The 26,060-nt window shown below is 51.6% G+C and overlaps 1 protein-coding gene across 1 annotated transcript in view; it reads left to right on the top strand.

Annotated features, from left to right (window-relative positions):
- Positions 1-7,637: 7,637 nt before the first annotated feature.
- Creb3l1 (cAMP responsive element binding protein 3 like 1) overlaps positions 7,638-26,060 on the top strand; it is a 42,926-nt gene continuing 24,503 nt past the window's right edge. Inside the window, exon 1 of the mRNA XM_075961413.1 lies at positions 7,638-7,876. Coding sequence (XP_075817528.1) covers positions 7,775-7,876 — 102 coding nt within the window. The 5' untranslated portion in view covers positions 7,638-7,774. The remainder of the gene's footprint in view (positions 7,877-26,060) is intronic.

The following is a 26,060-nucleotide window of genomic DNA, read 5'->3' as shown; positions in this document are numbered from 1 at the left end:
AAAGAAAGAAGGGGCATTCCCATTTCATAAGCATGTGGAAGGCCTCCCTGGGAAACCCCGAGTCCTCTTGTGGCGAGAAAGAGACTCCAGGTGGGTAGCCTAAGGACAGCACAAGACTGAGTTACAGACTGTACACTGAGGGTGTGGGCACATGCATGTTGCCCTCTTGCCATAGAGTCTCAGATGAATGTGTCCAATCCATCCATTATTCCCTAAGAACTTGGTGCCCTTAGTTCTGGGTTTCCATAGTCTTTACTCAGAACATCTGGAAAATATATTTCACTCTTTAGATGTTATTGTTGTTAGTTGATCGGTTGGGTCGATATTTTGAAGAAAGGGCCCCATGTAGCTAGGTTGATCTCAAACTCACTACGTAGCCAAGGTTGAACTCCTGCTCCTCCTGCCTCTGCTTCCTGAGTACTGGGATCACAGGCGTGCCACCACACTTGACTTTGGAATATGTATTTTCCTTTTATGGTGATTGCCAAGGCTGAGCCTGTTGGGTTTCTATTGGCTCTACTCAGTAGAGGTTAGGGCTAATCCCTACACATAGGGTATGCCAAGGCTCCTTGGGTCCCATTGATGTACAGATCATCCATGGTTATTCTTTTTCTCTTTTTCTTTTCTTTTTACTTTTTTATTTTCAAGACAGGGTTTCTCTGTAGCTTTTGGTGCCTGTCCTGGAACTAACTCTTGTAGACCAGGCTGGCCTCAAACTCCAGAGATCCACCTGCCTCTGCCTCCCAAGTGCTGGGATTAAAGGTGGGCGCCACCCGGCTCCATGGTTGTTCTTTAAGGGTAAAGTCTAAGCAAACACCAGAGGGAGGTAAAGGCTGCATCTACCAAGGATTTGGGCCCCTCTCAGCACTCCAGGAAGACCCCTGATTACCTGTAACTTGTTCAATCCCAGTGGCTAATGCAGCAGAAAAATGATATTAAGATCATATTTCCAACTCTCCTGTTTAATGTCTGGGTGGCCTTGGACAAACATAACCTCACCTTCTTCATCCATGAAAGTAAAAATACTTGTGTCTTTCCATATCACTGTTAAAGACAGTGCTGCAGACAATGGAATCTGATGGGCTTTGTTATTGTTTAAAAGATTTATTTATATTATTTTAAATTATTCATATGTAGGCACTGGGTCTGTGTCTATGTGTGCAGGTGTCCTGGGAAGAACTAAAGAGACCACTGGAACATGTGGAACTGAGATTACAGGCAGAGTTGAGCTGCCCACTACAAGTCCTCTGTAAGAACAAGACATGCTAGCCTGGAGGTGGTGGTGCACGCCTTTAATCCCAGCACTCGGGAGGCAGAGGGAGGATGATCTTTGTGAGTTCCAGGACTGGCTCCACAGCTACTGAAAAACCTTGTCTTAAAAAAACCAAAAAAAAAAAAAAAAACAAGAGCAATACATGCTCTTAACCACTGAGCTATCTCTCCAGCCTCAGATGGTTTTTAATAGAGAGAAAATGATATGGGAAAGAGAAAATAACAGTGTAAGATAAAGGCAGAACATAGTCAGTGTGCAAACACGCTATGAGCTTCTGCTGCACAAGGTGGACCTCAGCAAATTCAGCTCCAAACTTCCATGCAGTCAAGCCAACAAGGAAAGAGACACTAGGGGATTCACAAACCATTTGATTAAACACAGACCCATGGCTTAGCAGAAAACAAAGAAAACAGTCTTGTCTGGGCCTTCCTAAGCTCGGGTAAGCTGCAAGGTTGGGATGAATGTTATAGGGGTGGAGGGGATGCCCCTTCATGGATACCTTCATGTTATCATCTACGTTCTTGGGAGTTTACAAGAAATTAAAATGCTTGACAGTGCCCGTCAGAGTGGCTGGCATTCACTAAGGGCTTTATATCTATTTGTTTCTTCCTTCCCCTCCCTCCTTTTTTCTACTGACTCTGTCTTCTCCCTAGAGGATCACTGTTAGACCTAACAGACAATGAAGATTCTACTCATTGTTCAGTAGCAGGTCTCTTCCGTGTTAGAATCTGTGATTATATGTGGGAATCCCTGTAAACTGGGCTGTACCCTGATCTTAGGTCTTAAGAAACCCCCACCCACCCGCCAGCCACCTGGGCTCAGCCTCCACCTCAGCACAGACATAAGTCCCAGGAGCTCTGAAGCTGTGGCTTCCCCTCATTCCCCACATAGCTCCAGGCTGCTTCCTCCGACCACCACATTCATGGAGCCCAGCCATGTGCCAAAGCACAATTAATATTCTGCTCAGTCTCCCCCACCCTGCTGCATGTTGGGAGAAGATGGAAACTAGATCTGTACCTGCTCACGCTGACCAGAGCACGCATACAGAGGTGAGAGCTGGTGCTATCTCCTTCATAGGCATTGCACACATGCACACTCACTCACACACACATGCACACACATATGCGTGAAATTGGCAGAAGCCCCTTGCTTAGCTTTAGGGCCACGCCTTTCTGATCATGGCTGACTTTCAGCAATATGTGCACGTGGCAGCTCCCCATGGGTTACATGCTTAGCTTCCATCCAATCACAGCATAATAGGACCTGTGTACACATCAGATCTGTCTTGTGCAGAGGGTGAGCCTGAGTCAGCATTGTCTCACCCGTACAGGAAGACAGGGTCATCCTGAATTGTACATTCATTTTGCTGGTTTCACCTTCCTTCTCAGTCCCTGCTGAGCTGATTCTGGACAGGATTTTAGTGAATTCTTTGACCCGAGAGCCTGAGATTGCCCTTCAGTTTCCTGGTAACAAGCCACTTGAGTCTCCCCAGAGGTTGGGGAAACTGAGGCCTGGTCGGTGCTAGAGACCATAGGCAGAGGCAGGCAGTTACTGTTCTGCAAGCCCCAGGTGGGGCAGGATTTTAGGGGAGTGTCCCTTACTGGACAGGAAGAAATATCTGGCTCTGTTGGTGTTTTTCTCCAACAATCTAGACTTAGAGAATAAGATGGCTGGAAGGATCAGATCTGAGAGGATAACTATGAGGAAGGGAACGCAGCGGTCTAGGCTATACAAGACAACTAGAGAGAGTTGGTGCAGAGGAGGGTGAATTCAGAGCTGGAGACAAAAGAGAAAGCAGGCAGAGCGGTTCCCCAGGCATCCGGCAGACAGAGGGCCAGGGGAGGACTTGCCTCTAAAATGGGACAATAGAGCAGAAATCTAGGAGGAAAATTGAAAGCAGTTAGCGGGAAAGGCATTCTTCCTCCATAAAGAGCTTCAGTCTTCAGAGACTTAAAAAGAGGGGAGGGACATCTGTCTCTAAGGCTATTCTCTGCTTCCCAGTCACCAGTGTTGTAACCTTCATAATAACTGGCCGCCCCAGATGCTTAGAGGGCTCTCCTCTGCTCCCTCCCCAGGGAGCAATGTAGTAGCTCTGGGATGAGTGGAAGGACCACAGGCAGACAGTTCTAGCTCTGTCCCTTGAGGCTGGGCAAGTCAGTCATGGCCTTAGGCCCCAGTGACCTAGAAAAGAAGGAAAATAAACTCCCTGGGGCTTACTTTCCTCATCTACACACTAGGCATGGTGACAATATCTTGTTTCCCTGAATCTAAGGTGGCATCAGTGTTATGAAATGCCATTATCTTTAATACATTAGCAGGGGAATCTTTCACCCACCAAACTTACGTCATCAGACACACTTGACTTCAGAGGTGTTAACATGTGCAAAGAAACAGGTAAGTCAGAATTAGAAAACCCCAGAACTTGTCTTACAAGGTTGTCTCAAGAATTAAACCAAGTAACACAGCTAATATACTTAGTACCTGGCACAGAGCAAGCCCTCAGCAAATGTTAGGGGAAAGGGAAGGTCGGGATGGAGAGAGCAGGACACAGGCCGAGGGAGTGGAGAAGATGAATGACAGGCAGGGTTAGAAGCCACCCTCCCTTCCTGGCAGAGTGCCACTCCAAAGCTCAGTTCAAGCCCCAATAGGGGACAGAGGAAGAACAGTCATGCAGTCCATTCTGGGGAGCCACAGAGAACAAAGGGCCCCCATCTGCACCCCGGAAGTCAGCCTAATCTCCAGGATGAATATGTTTTCATTCCCCAGAAGTTCCTGCTTAAGTGTGCCAAAACGTTTTTCCTTTATGATCCAGGCAAACAAGGCAGGTTTACTTTGGGTGACCTTCTCACCGCCACCCAAGGCCTGCCAGCCTCGAGCAAACACCTGCTTTCCACCCTTCAGGTAGCTCCTGGTAGGAGTCTAGAAAGCCAGAGTACCTAGCCTTCTGAGGGACAGGCTTGGCTTCACGGTCTGGGTTCCCAGAGCCCCAATTGGAAGAGTGTAGGAGGTATCAGGGCTTCATCCCCCATCTTACACACGCAGAACCTGAGACTCCGGGAAGGGTAGTGACACCACACACGCGCTGACGTCTGGCAGTGTCCGGGACAGCTGGGAGGCTCATCTTTGCCCTTTCCCTCATGTGCGTCACTGTCACCAACTGTGTAGAGATATTATTATGCAGAAGGCTTTGGCTTCACAGCTGGAGCCATTGCCACAGAGCAGCAGCCATGCGTGTCGGGGAGGAGCTGAGCTCAGTGGTAAAGAGCTCACCTAGCACTCACAGGCTAGGTCCACCCTGGATAGAGGAGCTGTGTTTCTGAACACCCTCACTGGAGTGGATGGGGAGGAAAGGGCTACTCTGGGAACTGTCATGATCCTTACGAGGGTTTTCACAGACCAGAGTCTCAGTGGCCATGTAATGAGCAGAAGAGGTTTGGTCCAACGTGGGGCTCCACGTTCATCAATCCTGTCCCCTGCCTGCCCCCATCCCATCAAGGCTTTCTTCCTCTGCTGCACCCTGTTCCCACCACCTGGAATATTTTTCCTTCATTTTGATCCTGAATGACCTAAATTCATGACTCGGCTTGCAGTTTCACTGCTCAGAGAGACCCTCCTTACCCACACAGTCATGCTGTGTGGTTCTTCGCTATGTCTTTAAAGACTCCACGCCAGGCTCTCAGGTACCTGGACTAGTGTGTGTTACTGATAGGTCCTCAGTTTCCCCCGTGGATGTGCCAGGCTCTGCCACCCCATGCGCTCCAGGACACTAAGCTCATCCGGGCTCTGCTCGCCTGTCTTCTCTTCTTACTCCAGCTCCCGGCTTTCTCTCGGGAGATCTTACTTCTCAGCCTCCCTCCCCAGGATTATTTCCAATGGTTTCCTGGGGTGTTCACCTGGATAAGAATAAGGAGAGACAGGGTACTTTAATCCTACTTGTCTAAACTATATAATCTTCCCCAATCACTTAAATGGTACCTATGTCCCTAATTACAGAGCAGGGGCGGGGGGGGGGGGACATTGTCACGATTTCCATCCAACCTCAGGCAAAGGGACACTTCTGCCCCTCCTGGGAGCCCACAGGGATTCCAGCTCAGGAGCCAGGACTCCAGACACCTGTTGCCACAGACTCACCCATGAGACACGAGACACAGTCCTGTCTACCCACACAGGGAGCACTCCCCTTTTCCTGAAAAGGCTCCGTCACTCCTGTTTTAATAATCCTCAGGTGACCCATGACCCCACTTAACTCTTATCCATCACTGTGGGTAGAATTGATTTCTTTTGGGTTCAACCTAACTTTCCAGGATGGCATTGCTGGTGAATAAGACCCTAGAACATGGGCTCGGGGGCCAGCTTCTCAAGAGCAAACTCTGGAGGAAGCCTTGGAGCCAACAATCATGTGATAGACTAGGTCATAACTTCACTGTCCTAAACTATGTCATCTGGGCCTTGAGATGGGAGCCTAGAAAAGCCATTTGCCTGCTTCCCAGCTCTAGCAAACAGCTTTGGTCTCAGTTGGTGACTTTAACCAGGAACTATGGCTGAGCCATGAAGATATCTCTGCTTCTTAAAGGCCTTTTAGGTCCTGAACTAAACACGTGTAATCCCAGCAGGACTCCAGGCAGGAAACAGTGGACCCAGCCCTCAAGGGAGTGCCCTTCTGAGCTATTTTCCCTATTCAGGTGCTGAGAGATTGTTTATCAGCCCTTTTAAGAGATTAAGTTGTTGAAGCAGCAGGCTACTCAAGTAAAGCGTCCAAGGGGCCTGCATGTCAGGTGACTGGATGGCACTTTGGCTCACCAGACTCCCACATTCTCCAACATCGGCTCTCAAGGAATCTAGAGGCTTCACGGTGGATGAGAGGAGGAGGTTCCACTCATAGCTCACTGTTCAGGCAGCCCCTCTGCCTGCAGGACAGCTGGCTTTCTTGTTTGTTTGAGGGGTTTGGGAGAGTGCAGCAGAGTCCCAGTCACATGAGCATACAAGGGCTGTGTGAAGGAGGATGCGGTGCGTGCCTGCATACTGAGTGTGTACCGGGGTGCTTACTGCTCCCATCTGGGCTCCGAGGAAGGCTTCCTGGGGAAGGAAACATGGAAGCTGAGAGCCTGGGGATGAAGAATAAAGAAGCTGCAAGTCGGGAATTGAGACGTGGCTCAGGTAGTAGGGAGGCAGATGTAATCCCCCATCCCCCCTCCCCCCGCACTACATAAAACTGGGTGTGTTACTGGGCACAGAAGCAGGTGGATCTCTGAGTTCAAGGCCAGTACCGTCTACAGAATGAGTTCCAAGACAGCCACAGCTACACACAAAGAAACCCTGTCTCAAAATACAAACCAAAACAACCAACAACAACAAAAAACCTGGGTGTGGTGGTCCATGCCAATCAATAAACCCAGCTGGGGATACATGAGATCCGGCACCCCCAGAAGAAAGAAGTGTGTGTGTGTGTGTGTGTGTGTGTGTGTGTGTGTGAGAGAGAGAGAGAGAGAGAGAGAGAGAGAGAGAGAGAGAGAGAGATCCCCATTGTGGGAAGATATTTTGTGAGCCCTGGGAATGGAACTTGAGCCCTGTGGAAGAGCAGGAAAGACAGTTTGACAGTTTACTGACTTTGGTTTGGTTCAAGGTTTAGTACCAAACTGGAAAAAGCTCAGCATGGCGATGCACACGGAGAGGCATAAGTTCAAGACCAACGTCTACACAGAGTGTTCCAGGTCAGCCAGGGCTTATAGATTCTATTTCAAAAAGAAAAAAAGAGGAGGAAGAGAAGGAAGAGCAGGAGGAGGAAAAAGAAGAGGAAAAACTTGGCTTCCTAGTCGGTCTTCAGCTAACGGAATCGTGGCTGGTAAAGCCTTCACAAATCGCCCAGGTTTCACGAAACTTACAATTTCCAGAATAGTTTTGCCTTCATCACATTATTTGAGCATTCAGAAAGCTGAGCCTTCCAAGAAAGCCTAACTGAAACATGTCTCTTTAAAAGAGGGGAGCCAACGCCCCCAGCCACGCCCCCTACTCATTAATATTGAGTTATCGTGAATATTGATGTGGGGGCGTGGCGCCCAGGCCAGCTGGGCTAACCAGCCCCGGGTTCCAGGTTTCAGACCCGGGAAAGTGACAGAAGCCGTGCCTAGGACGAGACCCAGAGAGATCCGGTACCCATCCTGTCTCGGGGGAGCATTGAGCTCCCCCACCCCCGGTTCCCACCCGGCCCGGGGGGCTCCTCCAGCATCTGCCCCACCCCCGGGGTCCCCATGGAAGCCAGTTGCGCCCCGGGAGGAGCTGGAGGAGGAGTCGGCTGAATGCCCACCGTGCGTTCGGCGCCTCTGCCTTAAGGTCCCCCAGCGCCCCCGACCCGCGCCACCCCCGCCGCTCCTCCCCCGGGGCTCGCCGGGACCTGCCCCCAGGGCTGCTTGCCCGGCCCAGCCGCAGCTCGGTGCGGGGATCGCCGCCGCCCTGGAGTGAGGGAAGCGCAGCCCGAAGGGGGGTCTCCTGGAACCCGGCGCGATGGACACCGTCTTGGAACCCTTCCCGGCCGACAGGCTGTTCCCGGGATCCAGCTTCCTGGACTTGGGAGACCTGAACGAGTCGGATTTCCTCAACAATGCGGTAAGAACGAGAGGGTCTCGGTTCCCCTTTGCACACAACTCTCACCCCTCTCCGCGGCGTGCCTTAGAACCCCGCAAAGATCGGTAAGAACCAAGGAGGAGGCTCGGCTCAGAGCCTGGACGGACACGTGCATAGGACTTTAAGATGGGCACTAGGTCCCTGGACTCCCCTCTCAGACCAGGAACCTAGAGTGTAGGCTCGCAGCTAGCGCCCCACGCCACTTCTGAGGACTCAATCAGAGCACACGTTGGCCTCTGGCTTCTTCGAGAAGGGGATATGTAGGTATCGGAGCCACCCGAACCTCGGACATAAACTCAAGAGACACCAATCCTCACCCCCCTCCCCGCGCGCGCCACCCTGCCATAGTCTTCCATCCGCCCTCCACCCACCCCAGGGTTCAGGGACCAGATTGGGCGCAAAGTGGAGGAGCCCTTCCCTGTTCCTTCTATAGGGCCTCGGTGCTTCTGAAGCTGTATCTCCGCTTGGGGGCGCACAGTGGCGCCAGAGGCCCTAAGCTTTTAGGGGACCGGAGCCAGACCCAGAAACTAGGGAGGAACACTGCCCTGACCTCCCAATGAAATCAGGCTCGGGACCTCCCGGGAAAAGAACTGAGGGTAGTGGGTCAGGGCAGCACCCGGTGACGTTTCGGGAGACTCTCGGCCACTGTGCTTCCTTAGTTCCCTGTGCTTCTGCTGAACTTGTCTCTCCCTGTGGCTTCATGACTGCCGCGGGCTGTGGAGTTGCTTTCCTCCCTCCTTTCCCCTACTTCACTAAGGAAACGAGACCCACTCTTCTTTCCTTCCTCTCGTTCACTAGAGCTCAGCCCCAGAGACTTGATGGGGAGGGGCAGGTCTTGGGAAGAGGGGAAGAGGGGAGAGAGTGAGTCCCATCCTGAAGAAATGTGGATTGTTTGGAGAATCATATGGGAACCCACCAACACCTCGGAATGAACCATAGTTGTATGCCCCTCCACCCACACTCCCCAGAAGGCCAAGCACACGGGGGTCCCCACCTGTTCCACCTACCTCCTAAGCTAACAAAAACTTCAGCAAGCAAAGGGAAAATCCTTAAAGGATTTAGGTGCCCTGCACTTTGCTAGAGTCTCCCAAGCAGCTTGACTGATATCATCAGTCGGGAAGTCAGAGGTGTCAGGACTTCTAGGCCTTACTCCAGAGGCAGTATCCTTCTGGGGCTTGCTGTCCCAGCAAGGTTGTTCAAATCTTAGTCTCCCACATCAGATCAAGGGAACTAGGAGAGAAGTTCTGTTTTAGGAGCAGTGGTCTCATCCTGCCTTTGTTTCCCCTGTGAGCATGAGCCTCCATTTCTTGATCTATAATAGGGAAAAGCTGGACCGATGCTTTCCAAGGTGTCTAGATGTTTCCCAGGGGTTAAGCAACAGAGTTTTGGAGGTTTCATATTGCTCTCTTGGAGCAGGTAAAAGGTTCTGGTTAGAGGGAAAGTGGCTTGTTGAAGCCTCCCTGAAGTCTGAGGGCATAGGGCAGCCTCCTGCAGACTTCATACAGCTGGGGCTGCTGAGCTGGGCTTTCTTCTCAATGAAATCCACAGCCGGCCCCTCTGCAGCTGCTCTTCCGGGCCCTGCTCCAATGCAGGAAAGAAACCCTGATAGGCAATGGGGCACCAGAGGGAAAGCCCAGCTGGGGCCCTCCTGCCCTCATCTGGTCCAGGGTCAGATAGGCCTGGGGAAGCAGTTCCTAAGAGGACAGAGTTCCCTGGCTGGGAACTGGGGAATTCTGGAGCTGGCTATGCTTCTGCCTCAGCTAGTGGGGTGGTTGGGCCCTGTGACTTATTTTCTCAGAGCCCTGACTTCCTCATCCATAACAGGAGACCCTCTTTGCCTGAAGCACTAGTGTAAGGATTTGGTGAGAAGATGAAGGCAACTTAAGGCCCAGGCAAGTTAGGGGCTACAGTTGACATCTTCCAGGCACTGGGCAGGGGAGGCAGGAGTTGCCGTGTGACCTTGAGCGAGTCCCATTCCTTCTCTCTTTCTTCTGTTTCCTTGCCTAAGTTCCTTACCACAGCCACACCCCAACTCCCTCTTCACTCTCTGCAGGAGGATGAGAGAGGGTTCTGGGGATGAGGATGCGAGGGATGCGTCTATCTACAAGATGGAAAGTCGTGTCTTCACTGTCCTTAAAACCCCATTGTGAGCCATCAAAGCTGCATGGGGACCTAAAGCAAAAAGAGAAAGCTAGGTCCTCCTGACTGCAGCTGAGACCTTGCCCCCTCTGCAGCCTGCAGGTGGTGGGGTGTTTGCATGGCCTCTGAGGCCCTCCTTCGGGTACTGTGGTGCTGCCTCTGGTACTCTAGAGGCACCCTTAGAACACAGCAACTGTCCTTCCTCCCAGAGGTGCAGGCTTTTCCTCCGGCAGCCTCTGTGATTTTCCCCAGCTCCTTGAGCATTTACACCCTATGGTCACCAGGCCTGTGCGTGCACACAGATAACAGAGATGGAAGAGGAGGGGAGAGAGGGTCTCTGTGCCGTGTCCCTTACAGGGATCTCTCTGGTTTCTCTCCAGGGAAACCCCAGCTGGGAAGTCTGGGAGGAGGAAGAGGGGGAGCAGGGAGGGAGGGGGTTCTGTTGTCTCAGAGGGGAGCAGCAGGAAGTTGTAAGGATATTTGTTCAACACACCCATGCACCTCTCAGCAGCTGAGGAAGCCAGGTGTGAGGATGAGGGAACCCTAGGACAAGCCCAGAGGAGGAGCTTGGGAAAGAGGTGAAGCTGCTCACTGCTCCCCAGATCCCCAATCTGACTTCTACACCGATGCTAAAGGGGAAAGTCAAGAGGCCCCACCCCCAGCCTGTGGAGGGTTAGGAAGATTAGAGAAGTATATGTGTGTGGATGTGCCTGTGTGGGTGGGCTTTCTGCAGGCACCTATAGAGTGTGTGTGTGCATGTGTGTGTGTGTCTGTGTGTGTGCGTGTGTGTGTGCACATGTGTGTGTACCTGTGTGTGTGTGCATGTGTGTGCCTGTGTGTGTGCGTGTGTGTTTGTGCATGTGTGGGAGGGCTTTCTGCAGGCATCTATAGAGCGTGTGTGTGTGTGTGTGTGCATGTGTGTGTGCCTGTGCATGTGTGTGTGCGTGTGTTCTTGTACGTGTGCATGTGTGTGTGTGCCTGTGCATGTGTATGCGTGTGTGCCTGTGTGTGTGCGTGTGTGTGTGCCTGTGCATCTGTGTGTGCCTGTGAGTGTGTGTGTGTGCCTGTGCGTGTGTGTGTGTGTGTGTGTGTGTGTGTGTGTGTGTGTGTTAATTCCGACCAACAAGAAGGGCCAAGGTACTGTGGCCTAAGAGTGGAACCCACCAGAAAAGAATAAGTAAAGAAAAACTCACTGGAAAACCAAAATCTCGGTAGAGCTCCAAACACTCCACCAAAACACTGAATTTGGAGTCCAGAGTTTGCTTATTTTTGTTTTCTACCCTCCCCCACTTCTGAGGAAACCAGCTCCTGAAAGCTGGAGTGACATCTGTCTCCTTGATCCCGTACAGGATATGGTTCAACCATGACAGCTGCATGAATGAACAAATGAATGAATGAATGAGGTCCAGGTCAGACACCATTTTTTTTAAACGTGCGTGTATTTTGTGTGGTGGGGTGTGCAGGTGTGTACTCGGGTGCGTGGAGGTGAGGTAACAGCCTCCTCGGAAACACCATCTTTCTCTCACTGGCCCATAGCTCACTGATTAGGCTAGACCGTCCCTAACTCCCCAGCACTGTGTTTAAAAGTGTGCACCACTGGACCTGCCTTTTCAATGGGTTCTGGGGGTCTGACTCAGGTCCTCCTGCTTCTGTGGTAAGGACCTTACCGACCTTCTTCCCAGATCCCTAGACACTATGTGTTACAGGGAGAAAAGTGTAGGAGCCGTCAGAGTTGCAGCTGACATTGTCTCTGGGCTTTACAGAGAGCATTGCCATGGTTTCCAAAGAATAGTCATTACTTTGAGCCATTGCACACTCTTCCCAAGGCCCCTGCAGGCCACAGTCTAGGACAGTCTAGAGTTAGCTGACCTGTAGGGAATTTGAATCTCTGGCTCTTGAGCCTGGGTTGTCCTCTTTCTTCCTTCTCAGGTTTTTCTGGGTCTCTTAGACCTCACTCAGGTCTTAAGCTGTGGTCCCTTTGCAGAGCCACCTCAGGCCTTGGCACGTGCTATTCCTACCTTCTGAAATGCTCCGCTTCAAGTCCTTCCACCCAGGTCCCTACTCTCAGCTCAGATGCCTGAGGCCCCTGTCCTTCCTTTGGCTTCTTCACGGCCTGGATCCCAGTTTGCAGATGTTTTATTGACTTTTTATGTATTTCCTCCATGAAAAAGTTCCATAAAAACAGAGACCATATTTTACACATTGCCATAAACCTAGCATAATATTGTGATGCAAAAGAAGCACTTTCGATAGTAAAATTCTACAATAATGCAAAAGCCAACCTACTATTTCCAAATTATGTAAAATATGGAGTTATGCGTTTGTAGAGTCAGTGAACAGTGATCTGTTCTAGTGGGTGGACCCGTCACAAACAGCAAAAGAGTAAAGGCTGTACATCAAACAGAGCGCCCCACAAGAGACGGGTCCTGTTGCTAAGCCAGCCCCCACAGAGAGACAGAGATCTGCCCATTTTACTTGAGCTGGAGCCTGAATGTGAGGCAGAAGCACAGGTTTCTTCATACTACACAGGACTTTGCTATAGTCAAGAATTTATTGTATTTGTAGAGAAAATTCCTTCAAAGGAAAGGAAAGCTGTTAAAAACAGTGAGAGCCAACCAGACCTGAGTATTCACGAGGTATGCAGGAAATTCCAGAAGGGGCCCTGGAGCCTTGGGGTCCTGACCTGGCCAGCCCTGAGTGTGATGGGGATGCCCACAGAAGCCTCAGCCGCCCCCAAGCCTCCCTGTGTCTGCCAGGCATTCTTTTTCTTGTTCACTAACAGACATGCCCGTTCCTTCAATGACTTGGTACTGGAGAGGCGCATTGGTAGACCACCCAGGTCTCCAGCTCCCCCGAGCTAAGTCAGAAACAGGGAAATAGTAGTATAGATGCCATGTTCTGCATGCCTCCCCGTATTGACCTAGGTGGGCCAGTGAAGAAATGAGCTGGGATTGGATGGACTGGCTCTCTGATGGAGAAGCTGTGGTGCCCTGGAAGCTCAGCGTGTTTATTATCTACAGCTGAACAAGGAGGCGGGGTTATTATATAGCTGAACAAGGAGGCGGGGTTATTACACACAGCTGAACAAGGAGGCGGGGTTATTACACACAGCTGAACAAGGAGGCGGGGTTATTACACACAGCTGAACAAGGAGGCGGGGTTATTACACACAGCTGAACAAGGAGGCGGGGTTATTACACACAGCTGAACAAGGAGGCGGGGTTATTACACACAGCTGAACAAGGAGGCGGGGTTATTACATACAGCTGAACAAGGAGGCGGGGTTATTACACACAGCTGAACAAGGAGGCGGGGTTATTCACACAACTGAACAAGGAGGCAGGGTTATTACACACAGCTGAACACGAAGGCAGACTTAGCTAATCTTGCTTTTGAACAAGTTTTGCAAGGTTTCTCCAAGGTGACCTTGCATGCCTACCCAATATCTTCCACCTCTGGTGGTGAAGATGCTGTTGAGAAGCATGTCAGCAGCACAGCTGTCTTCTCTAGCCTGAGCATCCCATCAGCATCTCCATCCTTAGTGCAGACGAGAAAGAGACTCTTAGAGAGGCAACTTAGACTCTCCAGGGACTCTGAGGACAGAGAGGAATAGTTGGAGACTAGCTAGCCCCTTGTGTGTGCTGTTGTTCTAACTTAGACATTGCTATGTATCCAAAGGGTCCTCCCTATATTCTCCATAGCTGCCATGGATACCCGGAGTTTTAGAGACACAGCTGGAGCCCCTAGAGAGGCCCCTCATCCCCTCTCCTTATGTCCATACTGGGTGATACTCCATAATCCTCTGGGGAACTTGCACCTCTGTTCTCTAGAGGACCCACAGAGGACACCGCCCACCTCGTGTCCTCTCCTTATGTCCATACTGGGTGATACTCCATAATCCTCTGGGGAACTTGCACCTCTGTTCTCTAGAGGACCCACAGAGGACACCGCCCACCTCGTGTCCTCTCCTTATGTCCATACTGGGTGATACTCCATAATCCTCTGGGGAACTTGCACCTCTGTTCTCTAGAGGACCCACAGAGGACACCGCCCACCTCGTGTCCTCTCCTTATGTCCATACTGGGTGATACTCCATAATCCTCTGGGGAACTTGCACCTCTGTTCTCTAGAGGACCCACAGAGGACACCGCCCACCTCGTGTCCTCTCCTTATGTCCATACTGGGTGATACTCCATAATCCTCTGGGGAACTTGCACCTCTGTTCTCTAGAGGACCCATAGAGGACACCGCCCACCTCGTGTCCTCTCCTCCACTTATGTACCTCTTACAACCCGGGGCCTCCTGGAGCATCTCTCCCAGGGACCTGGCTTGCCCTTGAACCTCTCTCAAGAAACCAGTTCCAGATGTTGAAGAACAGGCTGTTCTTCTGGAAGTCTCGGCACTCCAGGGGGGCATGATGGAGGAGGACGATTTGGGTGGAGTCAAGACTATGAGCTTTGCTTTGGCTAGAAATCTGTGTAACCCCCTTGAGCAGACCCAGTGAAGCCACAGTCAGTGGCGGGACCTTGGGCCAGGAGCAGGAAAAAAGGGAAGGTTGGAACATCTGGTTCAGAAGCTGGGAGGAGCAGAACACGGCCCAGAACCTTGACTGGCAAAAGAAGTATGTCAGAAGTATTGGTTTCCTTACAAAGTCCTGATTTGCTAGAACTGGACACACCATATGGCCAATGAGGTTAACTTGACTTTGAGTTGTGAGTGGATTTCCCTGTTGCCAGGCTCAGTCTGCTTCTCCCCCAGGTCTCCAGGGACAGAGAACTCAATGATGCTTCCTTAGTCCTTGGCTGTTGGCCCAGAAACCATTTCACCCTTCACAAAGAGGCTGACACATCTGAGCAGGGATGTGTGGTCCAACATAACAGCTGGACAGCTGCAGCCACTCCCTCCTCCCCTTCCAAAAGAATAACAAAAATGAAAGCAACAGAGGCATGAGGCAGGCCCTTAAGGCCCTGCTGGAGAGCCGGGAGTTGGTTCTCAGGCAGCAACTACAGGGCTCAACCTGCTTCTGTGGGTTCTCTTCTGCCTGGACCATCCTCACCCGTCAGTCCCTTCTTTCTCAATTTACCGGGTGATCTTAGGCCAAGCCCTTTCCCTTTCTGGACCTTGACCTCCTCATCACTAAACTAGACTAATGTTCCTGAAGGCAGAGGGTCACTTCATTAATTTTGGCTATTTTCTAGTTGCACCTGCAGTGCTTAGAAGATATTTATTTACACTATAGGTTGACAGATGGATGAATGGAGAGAAGAATGGATGGACAGATGGGGGATGGGGAGGTGGATAAGGAGACGACAGAGAGGAGAGGGAATGGATGAGTGGGTGGTGGGAGGGAGAATTAGTGCAAAGAAGGGCTGAGTGGGCAGCAGTGGGGGAGGGTAAGAAGGTAGATGGGCAATGAAAGAAAACATCAGACAACTTCCAGCTTTAGTGAGCCTTCTTTTAAATAGATTTTATTAATCCATTTATGCATGTATTCAAGTATTAATTCTTATGTCTCACCTCAGCTTTTCACTTTATCATGATGGCCTTTGTTGGGAGTGTGTGCACACTACACTCCTGTATCTATGTTCACACTTGAATGAGCACACAGGTGTGGGTGTGTATAGAGATCAAATGTTGGCATGGAGTGTCTTCCTCAACCTTCTCCACTTTAGTTACTAAGGCAGGGTCTTTCACTAAACCCAGAGTTTACCAGTCCACCTGGCCTAGCTAGCGAGTTTGTTTGTCTTTACCTCTGGAATGCTGGGATTACAGGCTGGCCACCGTGCCTGCCTGCCTGTTCTGTGAATGTGGGGATCTCAACTCTGGTCTTCACACTTGTACAGCAAGTGTTTTATCCTCTGAGCCATCTTCTAGCCCCTAGATGACTTTTTCTAACATGAAATATTAGAATATAAGTATTTAACTATCTGTGAACTCTATAGTATAATAAAAATTGCTATTTGGGAACCCACCAGCCACCTTTAGAAACAGACCGTACTCTGGATATCTTGGTCTCCAAAACTGCACGAGTTTGGGTAAGAAGCAAGCAGAACCGTCAAACCTACTCACTTGGACATAAGATTCAAACCCCAACAGCTGGCAATGAGGCCCAATCTATATAAACATCAGGTCCAAGATCAGGTGGCAGAGAGCTGGGCAGGCCCTGGGCAGCTGGGCTATGCCTGAAGTGAGAGTGGGGTGACCATCTAGGGTCAGCGTCAGCACTGCTAGCTCTAGGGACAATCTTGGCTGTCCTCAGATGCGGGGCAGGTTCCTGACTCATTCAGACTTCTTTTCTTCCTGCACAAAGTCAGGAAGATGCTCAAAAATAGGGTTCTCAGTTCTCACAAGAACTCAACTACAATTTCCCTCCCCCTCTCTCCTTTCTCTCCCTCTCTCTCTTCTCTCTCTCTCTCTCTCTCTCTCTCCTCTCCCTCCCCTTCTCTTCTCTCTTCCCCCTCTCTCTCCCCCTTGTCTCCTCTCTCTCCCTTCTCCCCCCCAGTATGTGTGTGCATGCCATGGGGTACATGTGAAGATGTGCAAAGAGTTGGTTTCAGTCCCCTCTTTGTACCATGTGGAGTCCAAGGATCCAACTTTAGCTGTCAGGCTTAGCAACAGTACCCTAACCATCTTACCATCATCTTACCATCTTACCATCATCTTACCTTCATCTTACCATCATCTTACCATCATCTTACCATCATCTTACCATCATCTTACCATCTTACCATCATCTTACCATCATCTTACCATCATCTTACCATCATCTTACCATCATCTTACCATCTTACCATCATCTTACCATCATCTTACCATCATCTTACCATCATCTTACCATCATCTTACCATCTTACCATCATCTTACCATCATCTTACCATCATCTTACCATCATCTTACCATCATCTTACCATCTTACCATCATCTTACCATCATCTTACCATCATCTTACCATCATCTTACCATCATCTTACCATCATCTTACCATCATCTTACCATCTTACCATCATCTTACCATCATCTTACCATCATCTTACCATCATCTTACCATCATCTTACCATCTTACCATCATCTTACCATCATCTTACCATCATCTTACCATCATCTTACCATCATCTTACCATCATCTTACCATCATCTTACCATCATCTTACCATCATCTTACCATCATCTTACCATCTTACCATCATCTTACCATCATCTTACCATCTTACCATCATCTTACCATCATCTTACCATCTTACCATCATCTTACCATCATCTTACCATCATCTTACCATCATCTTACCATCATCTTACCATCATCTTACCATCATCTTACCATCATCTTACCATCATCTTACCATCATCTTACCATCATCTTACCATCATCTTACCATCATCTTACCATCATCTTACCATCATCTTACCATCATCTTACCATCATCTTACCATCATCTTACCATCATCTTACCATCATCTTACCATCTTACCATCATCTTACCATCATCTTACCATCTTACCATCATCTTACCATCATCTTACCATCATCTTACCATCATCTTACCATCATCTTACCATCTTCCTGGCCCTCAACTAGGAATTTTTGAAGAGGACCTAACACAAAGCCTAGTGTACAATATGCCTTCTGCGGAACACTGCTGCTTCGCTGATGCCTTCCTTGTCTGAAAAGAAAGATATTAGCACTTGGCACTGCCATGGGGAACCTGTCCTGGAACTCACTCTGTAGACCAGGCTGGCCTCGATCTGACAGAGATCCTCCTGCCTCTACCTCCCGAATGCTGGGATTAAAGGTGTGTGCTACCACCACCCAACTGTGCCAGCATAGCCTGGCAACATTTTTATGTACTAAGGACTGAACCCAGGATCTTCCTTGTGCTAGACAAGCGCTCTACATTCTGCTATACCCTTGGCCCTCTTCTTTCCTTTTACAATTTTAAGACAGGATCTCTCTAAGTTACCCAGGCTGGCCTTGAACTCACTCTATAGTGCAGGCAGGCCCTGAACTTGTGATCCTGCTGCCCCAGCCTCCTGCATAATTAGGATTACAGGCCTGCAATGCCAGACCTGGATAGAAGGCCTTTCCTTTGTGTTAAGCCCCAAAACTTCCCAGTTCCTCAGAGCTCTGCTCTATGTTTCTAGGTATCAGGACATTCATAGCCAGGGAAGAACAAAGCTGGAGTCCTGGGTGGAGACTCCACACCTGGAGCTGGGGCCTATGCTTTACTCCCAGCCTGTACTAGCTACATACAGGGGTATGCAGGAGTAGCGGGGCCCCTCCCTCCATTCTGTCAGCAGCCAGTGAAGTCATGGACCCCAAGAACACGCTCTGGAGGCAGGGCTGAGTTCAGATGTGACTTGGCCCACCACGAGCACTATGAAGCTGGGAAATGCTTCTCTCTGTGTGTGCCTTGGTGTCCTGGTCTGTAAAGCAAAGGCTCCACGGTGTCTACTTTATTTCCTGAAGCTTCAATGAGACCCTGAAGGCAAAGGAGCGGAGCAGGGGCAGCACACACGTGCTCACCATTATTATTGTCCCCTGTACCATGAGGAATTCCGCTGTGCCATGCTCAGGGCTCCCTTAGAAGGAGCCCTGGCTCCTCTCATGCACGGCACGAGTTCACGGCATGGCACCAGTCAGCAGCCGGCAGTCTCATGCTATGGCAGCACAGCAGAAAGAGAATGATCCAGGCAGGTTTCCTGGAGGAAGCAGCATGTAAGTTGGGTCTGAGAGGATGGGAGGAGTGGGAATGAGATGATAAAAAGACATTCCAGCCATAAGCAAAGAAAGCGACAACCTTACTAGCTTGAGAGAGGAGAAAACAGGCTACATCTTCTATGGGATCTGTTATCTTCGACCTTTGATACCCTGCTAGGGAGCTGCCGGTTTGTTCCTTCCTTTGTTTCAGCAGGATGCAGGGAGCCAGTGACAGCTCTGGCCTGGACCAGATGATGGTCGCAGCGACTTTGACCTGTCTTGGGGCCAAGAGGGCTAGAGTCCATTAGGGCATCTTCGCTATCAGCGATTTTCCTCAAGAGGAGGCAGAGAGTGGGCTTTCCCCAAGCCCAGGGTAGCATGAGGCAGCAATGAGCTGGGTCCTTCACCTCCAATAATCACACCCCACCCCCACCCCATGACCTGATATGACTCTCCCCCTGGAGCAGGAGTACCAGTCCCTAGTTCCTTTGGCCCTTTCATCACTACACCAGGACCCAAGACAGCTCCACCCTTGCAGGGGCTTAGCCAGCTAAGTGCTGGGGTCTCTCCCAAGCCGTACCCTGTCACTTGGCCCAATCTCAGGACTCTAATGGTGTTCCCCTGTACTGTCCAATAACTCAGACCCCCCCCCTCCAATATTAGACAAATCATGTCCCTGTAAAGCCCAGGGGAGGGGGACTGGAAGAATCTGTATCCCATTCTTGAGCCAAGCCCAGTCTGGCACACCACCCCATTGGCTCTCCCAGCCCTCAGCTGGGACAAGATGCCCAGAGATCTTCTCCAGAGAGGACGCCCAGCCCTACCTCTGCCTTCACCCCTTTCTCTCCAGCATTGCAAATCAGTTCCACATTTGGGGTCTGGCATGCTGTATCCACTCAGAACTCCCCCCTCCTAGACAGCCGGGGCGCCCACAAGGTCAGCCACTCCACAGGGGTCTGTGGAGAAAATAACCCTTGCCTTTGACAACTCCTACAGAAGACTGATGGGCTGGGCTGTGGTGAGGGGATCAGAGAGAAGCCAGGCTCCCCAGAAAAGGATGAGAAAGGCCAGGGGGTGGGGCCTAGCCCCAGCCAGCAGATGCGGGGTGAGGGGTGGGGGTGGTGAGGGAAGCTGAGAGGTAGTTCCCAGCTCAGCACATTCCTGAGACATCTGGCTGAGCTGGAAGAGCCCCAGCTGGCCCGAGTGTTGCTCCAGTTTCTCTACTCTAGAGTCAGGCAGGACCCAGCAGTCCCCACCCACCCCTGCTCACAGAGTCCTACTGGACCGGAGTCCATGGGACTGAGTTCCAGGCCCCCTGAATCCCAGCACTCAGAAAGCAAGGAAGTTCCCTGATGCAAGAGAGGAAAGAGAAGGCCTGACTAGGGTGCTAGGGGCCACCAAGGAAGGCCGAGGGCTTGTTCATCTGACTGGGGCTCCTGTCAGTCCCTCCCTTCTCCTTGGAAGGAAGATGAGAGAGATGTGTGGTACTGCATGGTGGCTTCCTTGGCCTGAGCAAACCTCCTCCATCCTTCCCTCCCTTTTCTTCTCCTGCCGTTGCTACACTGAGTGAGCGCCTTCTGAATGCCCTGCACTATTGAAAGCACTTTACAAATTACTTCTCCTGGCAACCTGGTGCTGTAGACGGAAGCACCCCTGCTTCACAGCTGAGGCTGAGGCTAGAGAGGCTAAGAACCTGGTATAGGCTACACAGCACACAGCAGATAAGGCCTATCTGTCTCCCTGTTTATAATCCCTGAGCCATATCACCCCCACAATAATAGGAGGCGGGCCTTATGGTGCTTCAAATTATGATTTTTTTTGGCCAGAGCGATGCTCTTCAAGAAGGACAAGGGTAGGCATTAGTCACCCACTGGGTGGGGAAAGAAGGCAGGGCAGCTGGCTCAGGCACATCTGTGGGGTGAGGAGTCTCCCTTGAAGGCCTGGAGAGGTCCAGAACCCTGATGCTGAAGCCATAGCCTGATCCCCAGGGGAACCCAAGGGTCCCACACCTTCCCAGAAGGAAGGGAGGACATAAGGAGAGAAAATGTCACTTGTTCCAAAAATAAAACCTGAGGAGAGCTCAGACGGGCTGGACCTTAAGGGAGCCAGAAGCTCAAGAGTAACTGTGCCGAGGAGGGGAAGAAGCCAGGAGAATTCAGCCAGAGCCAAGTGCTAGGCTCCAGCCTAGAAGACCTTCCAGCTGGTCAGGACCCAGAAAGAGCAGATCCAGCCAGCTGACCAACAGGCCCCATCTATTCTCATAGACCTGGCCTGCAGCTGAGAACTACCTCTCTCTGTGCACCCTACATAACTGGTCTAAGGCCTAGGCCAGACAGTGTAAAAAAAAATGAGTGTAGCGCTCCCCCACCCCCGTCCCCCCAGAGAGGGATGCAAGGAGGAAGTCCTGGCCAGTGGAACTCGGCCTGGAGCAGGAGTGGGCTGGCAGCAGAGCAGGGTGCAGGACATGCATTCCTGGATGCACTGCCGCAGAGGAAGGGGCCTCAGTCCATTAGCTCACTGACACATGCCTTCATTCACCCACTCGGCAGGTCTCCAAACATCTGGGCTCTACCTGAGCACGCAAGGCATCGGGTACATCTGAAAGAACTGAGCCCACAGAACCCCATGCCTATAATCCCAGCACTTGGGGGGCAAGGCAGGAGGATCACAAGTTTGAGGGCATCCTGGGCTTCAGAGGAAGATTTGGTCTGAAAAGAGGGTGGGGAAAAGGATTAGCCGTAGCTAGTGAGACACAACATGAATGGATGTTCCTGCTACCCTATGGAATTTAGAGTCTGCTCTTTGAGGTTAAGGATGGGCACTGAACAGGGGGATGACATAGTTGTTTTAGGGTTTAGGAGATCACAACTCTAGAAAGTGATCACATTTCCAAATATGGACCTACCGTCATAAAAGGGTAGTCACACCGCGGTAGAAAGTCTTTCTAGAATGGGAAGTAGGCCCGCTTGTTCATCTCTCAGACCGCAGAGCTTAACACATCAAGAGTTCAGTAAGGCTGGATGAACGTGTGTGTGATGGAGAGTGAGGGTGACCGCTTGCCTTTATTCTCCAGAGGTCCGCGGTGCCAGTCTGGCACTTGGTTTTCGGTGTCCTGAGCTGTCCCGAAGGCATCCTCTGGCTAATGCATACGGACCAGCTCTCCAGAAGCCAGACCATGAGCTGCCATCCCTCAGGGGTGCCAGGCACAGCTCATCTGGGCCCTGGGCAGTGTCCCTCACTACTGTGGTTTCCTCCTGCCCAGACAGTGCTTGGCACCTGCCTCAGAGTTGGGCCACAGCAGAGGGCTACCTTGTCAGATGGCAGGGGGTTGACTGGGAACCTGAAGGACCTGTGGCCAGGGTTACTGGTGACAGGAGGGAAAGAGAGATGACAACCAGACTACCAGGCTGGGAACTGCAGAGGTGGTATGTGCCCTTCCACGGCCTTGCTTGGCATAAAAGTAGCCTGCTGTGGGTGCCAGCCTACCCACTCTCCTCTTTTTCTAACATCACTGGCACAAAAACAAAGCTCCAGTCTGCACACAGTCACTCCTCCAACCCCAGCTGTCACTATCCTGGCCTCAAACAAGGCGAGGACTCCCAAATCTTCTTCTGCTTGGGCTGCCATGATGCCCTGGCTGCAGGCTGTGGCTTACTTGTGTGTGTAGGCCTGGGAGCATATGAGATGTTGCATGTGGTCATGAGTCTATGTGAGCCTACATGGGATGACTTCACATGTGTGTATCTCTTGTGTTGTGTTTTTGGTCGTTTGGTTTTTGAGCTAGGTCTCCCTATGTAACCCTGGCTACTCCAAACTCACAGAGATCCACGTGCCTCTGCCTCCCAAGTGCTGGGATTAAAGGTGCATACTCCACACCTGATCTTTGGTGGTTTTGTGGTACTGGTGATTGAGCAAAGGGCCTCATGCATACTTAAATGCTCTAACCGTGAGTCACACCTCCAGACCTTTGATTTGCTGTCCATCTGATCCCATCTGTCCCCTAAGCTTCTTATACTGCCTGAGAGTGTACACCTATGAAATCTGGGGTGCGGGTGGCAGCAGTGTACATATGATAGACCGGTGTAAGACAGACCTCAATGTATCAGTTGTGGGGGTGGGGTGGTCTGTGTCTCTCTGTGTCGTGTCAGAGAAATGGAGATTCCCTGGGTGGAAGGCCCACTTGTGTGCAGGTGTGCACATGCGTTCACACGCACTCACAGAAGCATTCCTGGTTATTTGGACTTAGGTTATATGGTTAATAGTTCAATAAGGGAAAACAGAACAACTCAGCATGCTCCTTCCTTGTCCTGTAGAAGAAAGGTTGATAGTAAGGGTGGTTAGAACACCAGACTCCCTATAGCTCCCACACTGCCAGGAAAGCTCCAGGGAAGTGGTAGCCTCCTAGGCCCAAGAGGCTAGACAAAGACACACTGGCTTTTCCTTCTGCCCCTAACACCTTCCTCAGGAGGGACAAACTGTAGCCAGTAGAAACCTGGACGGTCCACCTTAACCTAGGCCTCAGAGCAGAGTCAAGAAGAGAGGTTTCCATCTGGGGCCTCCTGACTTTGGGTCTGATGTCTCTTCCCTTTGGCCAGGCAGCCATGAGTCTAGCTCGACAAGTTTTTAGTATTTTAGGGCCCCCAAAACTTGTGTGGTGATGCTTAAGGACAAAGCGATCTGACCACAGGGCCCCAGGAGCCCACTTCACCTCTCTGCAGTCTTAGTCGTGCGCCCCCTCACCCAGCTCACACACTAGACACAGCAGTGACTCACAGTGGTGGCCTTGGGCTTGAAATGGAGGCAATTATCTCGTGGTCACTAGGCAAGTAACCGTCCGGGAATGCATGGGTCAGTGTGTTAGGGGACGAGAGGCATCTGCTGCAGCCTTCCCAGGGAAAGCAGGAAATGTGAGAGAACGCTCCTCCCATCTCTTCCCAGAGCTCGCTCTCTCAGAAGGAATGTTCGCTGGGGATTTCCCCCACCCTGATCCCATAGCTCAGTCTGGGCCAATTTAGGTCTCCCCCACGCAGCACAGACCGAATCTGTCTGGACTAGGGTTTGGGGTATAAACCAGGACAGGGGTGCAAGCGTCAGAGAACTAGGGGTGCACAAGTGACAGCACTGGTACTCCAGCCAGCTGCTGAGCCCAGATATTTTCTGTCTGCACTGACCCCTATGGAAAGGTTGAGGAAAAGTCGCGGAAACGAGCAAGAGTTTATTCTGTACGATCCTGGGAACGCCCCCTCTCACACGAGGGGCTGGTACCTTGTGGTACCTCCGTGCCACCCTATGGTAAGATTACTGGAAGAGGGGGTGGAGAAGAGCTGGAAGTGAATTGCTCTCCCTCTCATCACGGGTGGCCAAACGACTATTAGGGTCTCCGGAGACCGCGGGATTGCCATCTCAGCTCTGCCCCATCACAGATCAAGAACACGCTGTACTTGCACACCCCCCTGCAGGCTTCCCCGTCTAGAACCCTGCTCTGCGCAGCCGCGCTCCGGGCCAGGCGGGCGGTGACTCGCAGTCTCCTCTCATTGGCGAGGAGCTCCTCTTCTTCCACCAATGAACAAGCGAGATTCTTACGAGGGGCGGGACCCAATAGACCAGTTTAGCCACGTAACTGCGACTCAGGCAAGCTGGACCCCTTAGCCACCCCTAAAATTTAAAGGGTAGGCGGCTGAGCTGCGGCGCCAAGGGGAGGCGCAGCAGCCGGGGAGGCGGGGTGCCGGCCTGAGAGCCGGATGGCTGGGGACCTCTCCTTCCAGAGAGTGGAGCCGGCGCCGCTTGCGCGTGGCGGCGGCGAAGGAGCTGATATTGGCACAAGTACAGGAAAAAGTCTTCAAGGAGGAGGGAAATGTCTCTTTCTCTGGCTTCCCCCGTAGCCTGTATGAAAAGGCACTCCCGAAGGCTGCCCACCCTAACAGAACTCCCCCCCCCCCCAAGCGCTGGCGTGAGATCTCTATGAACTCCTGCCACTGGCCTTTCTTCCCCAGCTCCACCCCCAATTTCCATCAGACAGCCTAAATCTGATTTTTGTGTGTCTGTGTGAGCAAGAGGCGGGGAGGGGGCTGGATCGCAGGAGATAGCGACCAGAGTCAGAGCTGGGGAGGTCTGAGGTCTCTAGGGAGAGCTTTACGGGGATCGAGGGAGGTGAGTTGAGAACACAAGAGGAATTCCTTCCCGTCAGTGCAATCCCAGAACTGCGGAGAACCCCGCCCGGAATATTGACTACTCACTGTGTGACTGTGGGTTAAGGACTTGCACTCTCTGGACCTTAGCTTTCTCAGTAGTAAAATGGGTTGAGGGGGCATAGACCCCTTTCTCAGTTTCCTGCTGTCTCAAACCATAGCTGATCTGCATGTCCGAGAGGCCAGACATCAGATAGCAAGAGGTTACAGTATCCAGTGAGCAGCTACTGGTGGCAATGCTCCCAGGAGAGGCAGATAAATCTAGGTGCGATATGACACGACCACCATCCACCCAGCACTCCAGGAACCCTGGGCAAGGAAGACCGAGCGCGGAGCGTCCTCTACCCCACCCTCCCTGCCCCTTGGCCGCCCTCCTCTTCCACTTGGCTCCCACCACTCAGGAAGCTCCAGCCTGCTGAGCTTTGGCTGCTGTTTCTAGCAGGTGGGGTGGGGGCGCCTCATAACACCCGGCCAACCGAGGCCCCTTAGCACGTTCCTTTAGGCATCCTCAAAAGAGGTCATTCTTGTTCATCTTCCTGAAACTGGAAACTTCAGGGACCCCCCTACTCTCCTCTCCCAGGCCCCCGGGAAGGGGCTTGGCAAAGCCTTATCGCCTGCAGAGCAGCTGCTGGAGAAATACTGTAGCCGCTGACTCACGGCTCTTCCAGCTCTGCGCAACCCTCTCCCCTGGGCCCCACCGCAGTCTTGGAGAGAAGCCCCCACACACAGAATTCGACTGGAAGGAAGCGCCCCCAGCTGGGCTGGACTGGTTCTGCCGTGAATGTGGATCGCTCAGTGCTGGCTGCCGAAGATGGTTGTTAGTGAGGAGCATACAGCGTTTCTGTCTAGATTCTCATTGTTGTAGAGACTTGTTCAGCTCCCGAGCTCTTTGTACCGCACCCCCCAGGCGCTCCTGAACAGGTTCTGCACTAGTGACCTTGCTCTGCCCCTGCGCCCCTAGTGAGCGAGTGTCTAGCTCGTAAACCTGCCTTCGGGCGGGCATACTCAGTCTGGCAGCAGTAAGCTGTTTCCCTGTTTAGGGAGAGGTGTGTGGTCACCAGAGAAGGTCTGGACAGTGAGGGACCATGGACTCTTCCTGGTTGTGTCTGGCTCCAGGGCCCCAGATTCCCTGTATTTGATTC

This window comes from Microtus pennsylvanicus, chromosome 2, assembly GCF_037038515.1.
Source record: "Microtus pennsylvanicus isolate mMicPen1 chromosome 2, mMicPen1.hap1, whole genome shotgun sequence".
Classification (NCBI taxonomy): domain Eukaryota; kingdom Metazoa; phylum Chordata; class Mammalia; order Rodentia; family Cricetidae; genus Microtus; species Microtus pennsylvanicus.
Note: the sequence above shows the minus strand (reverse complement) of the source record. Positions and strands in the feature narration are given on the sequence as shown.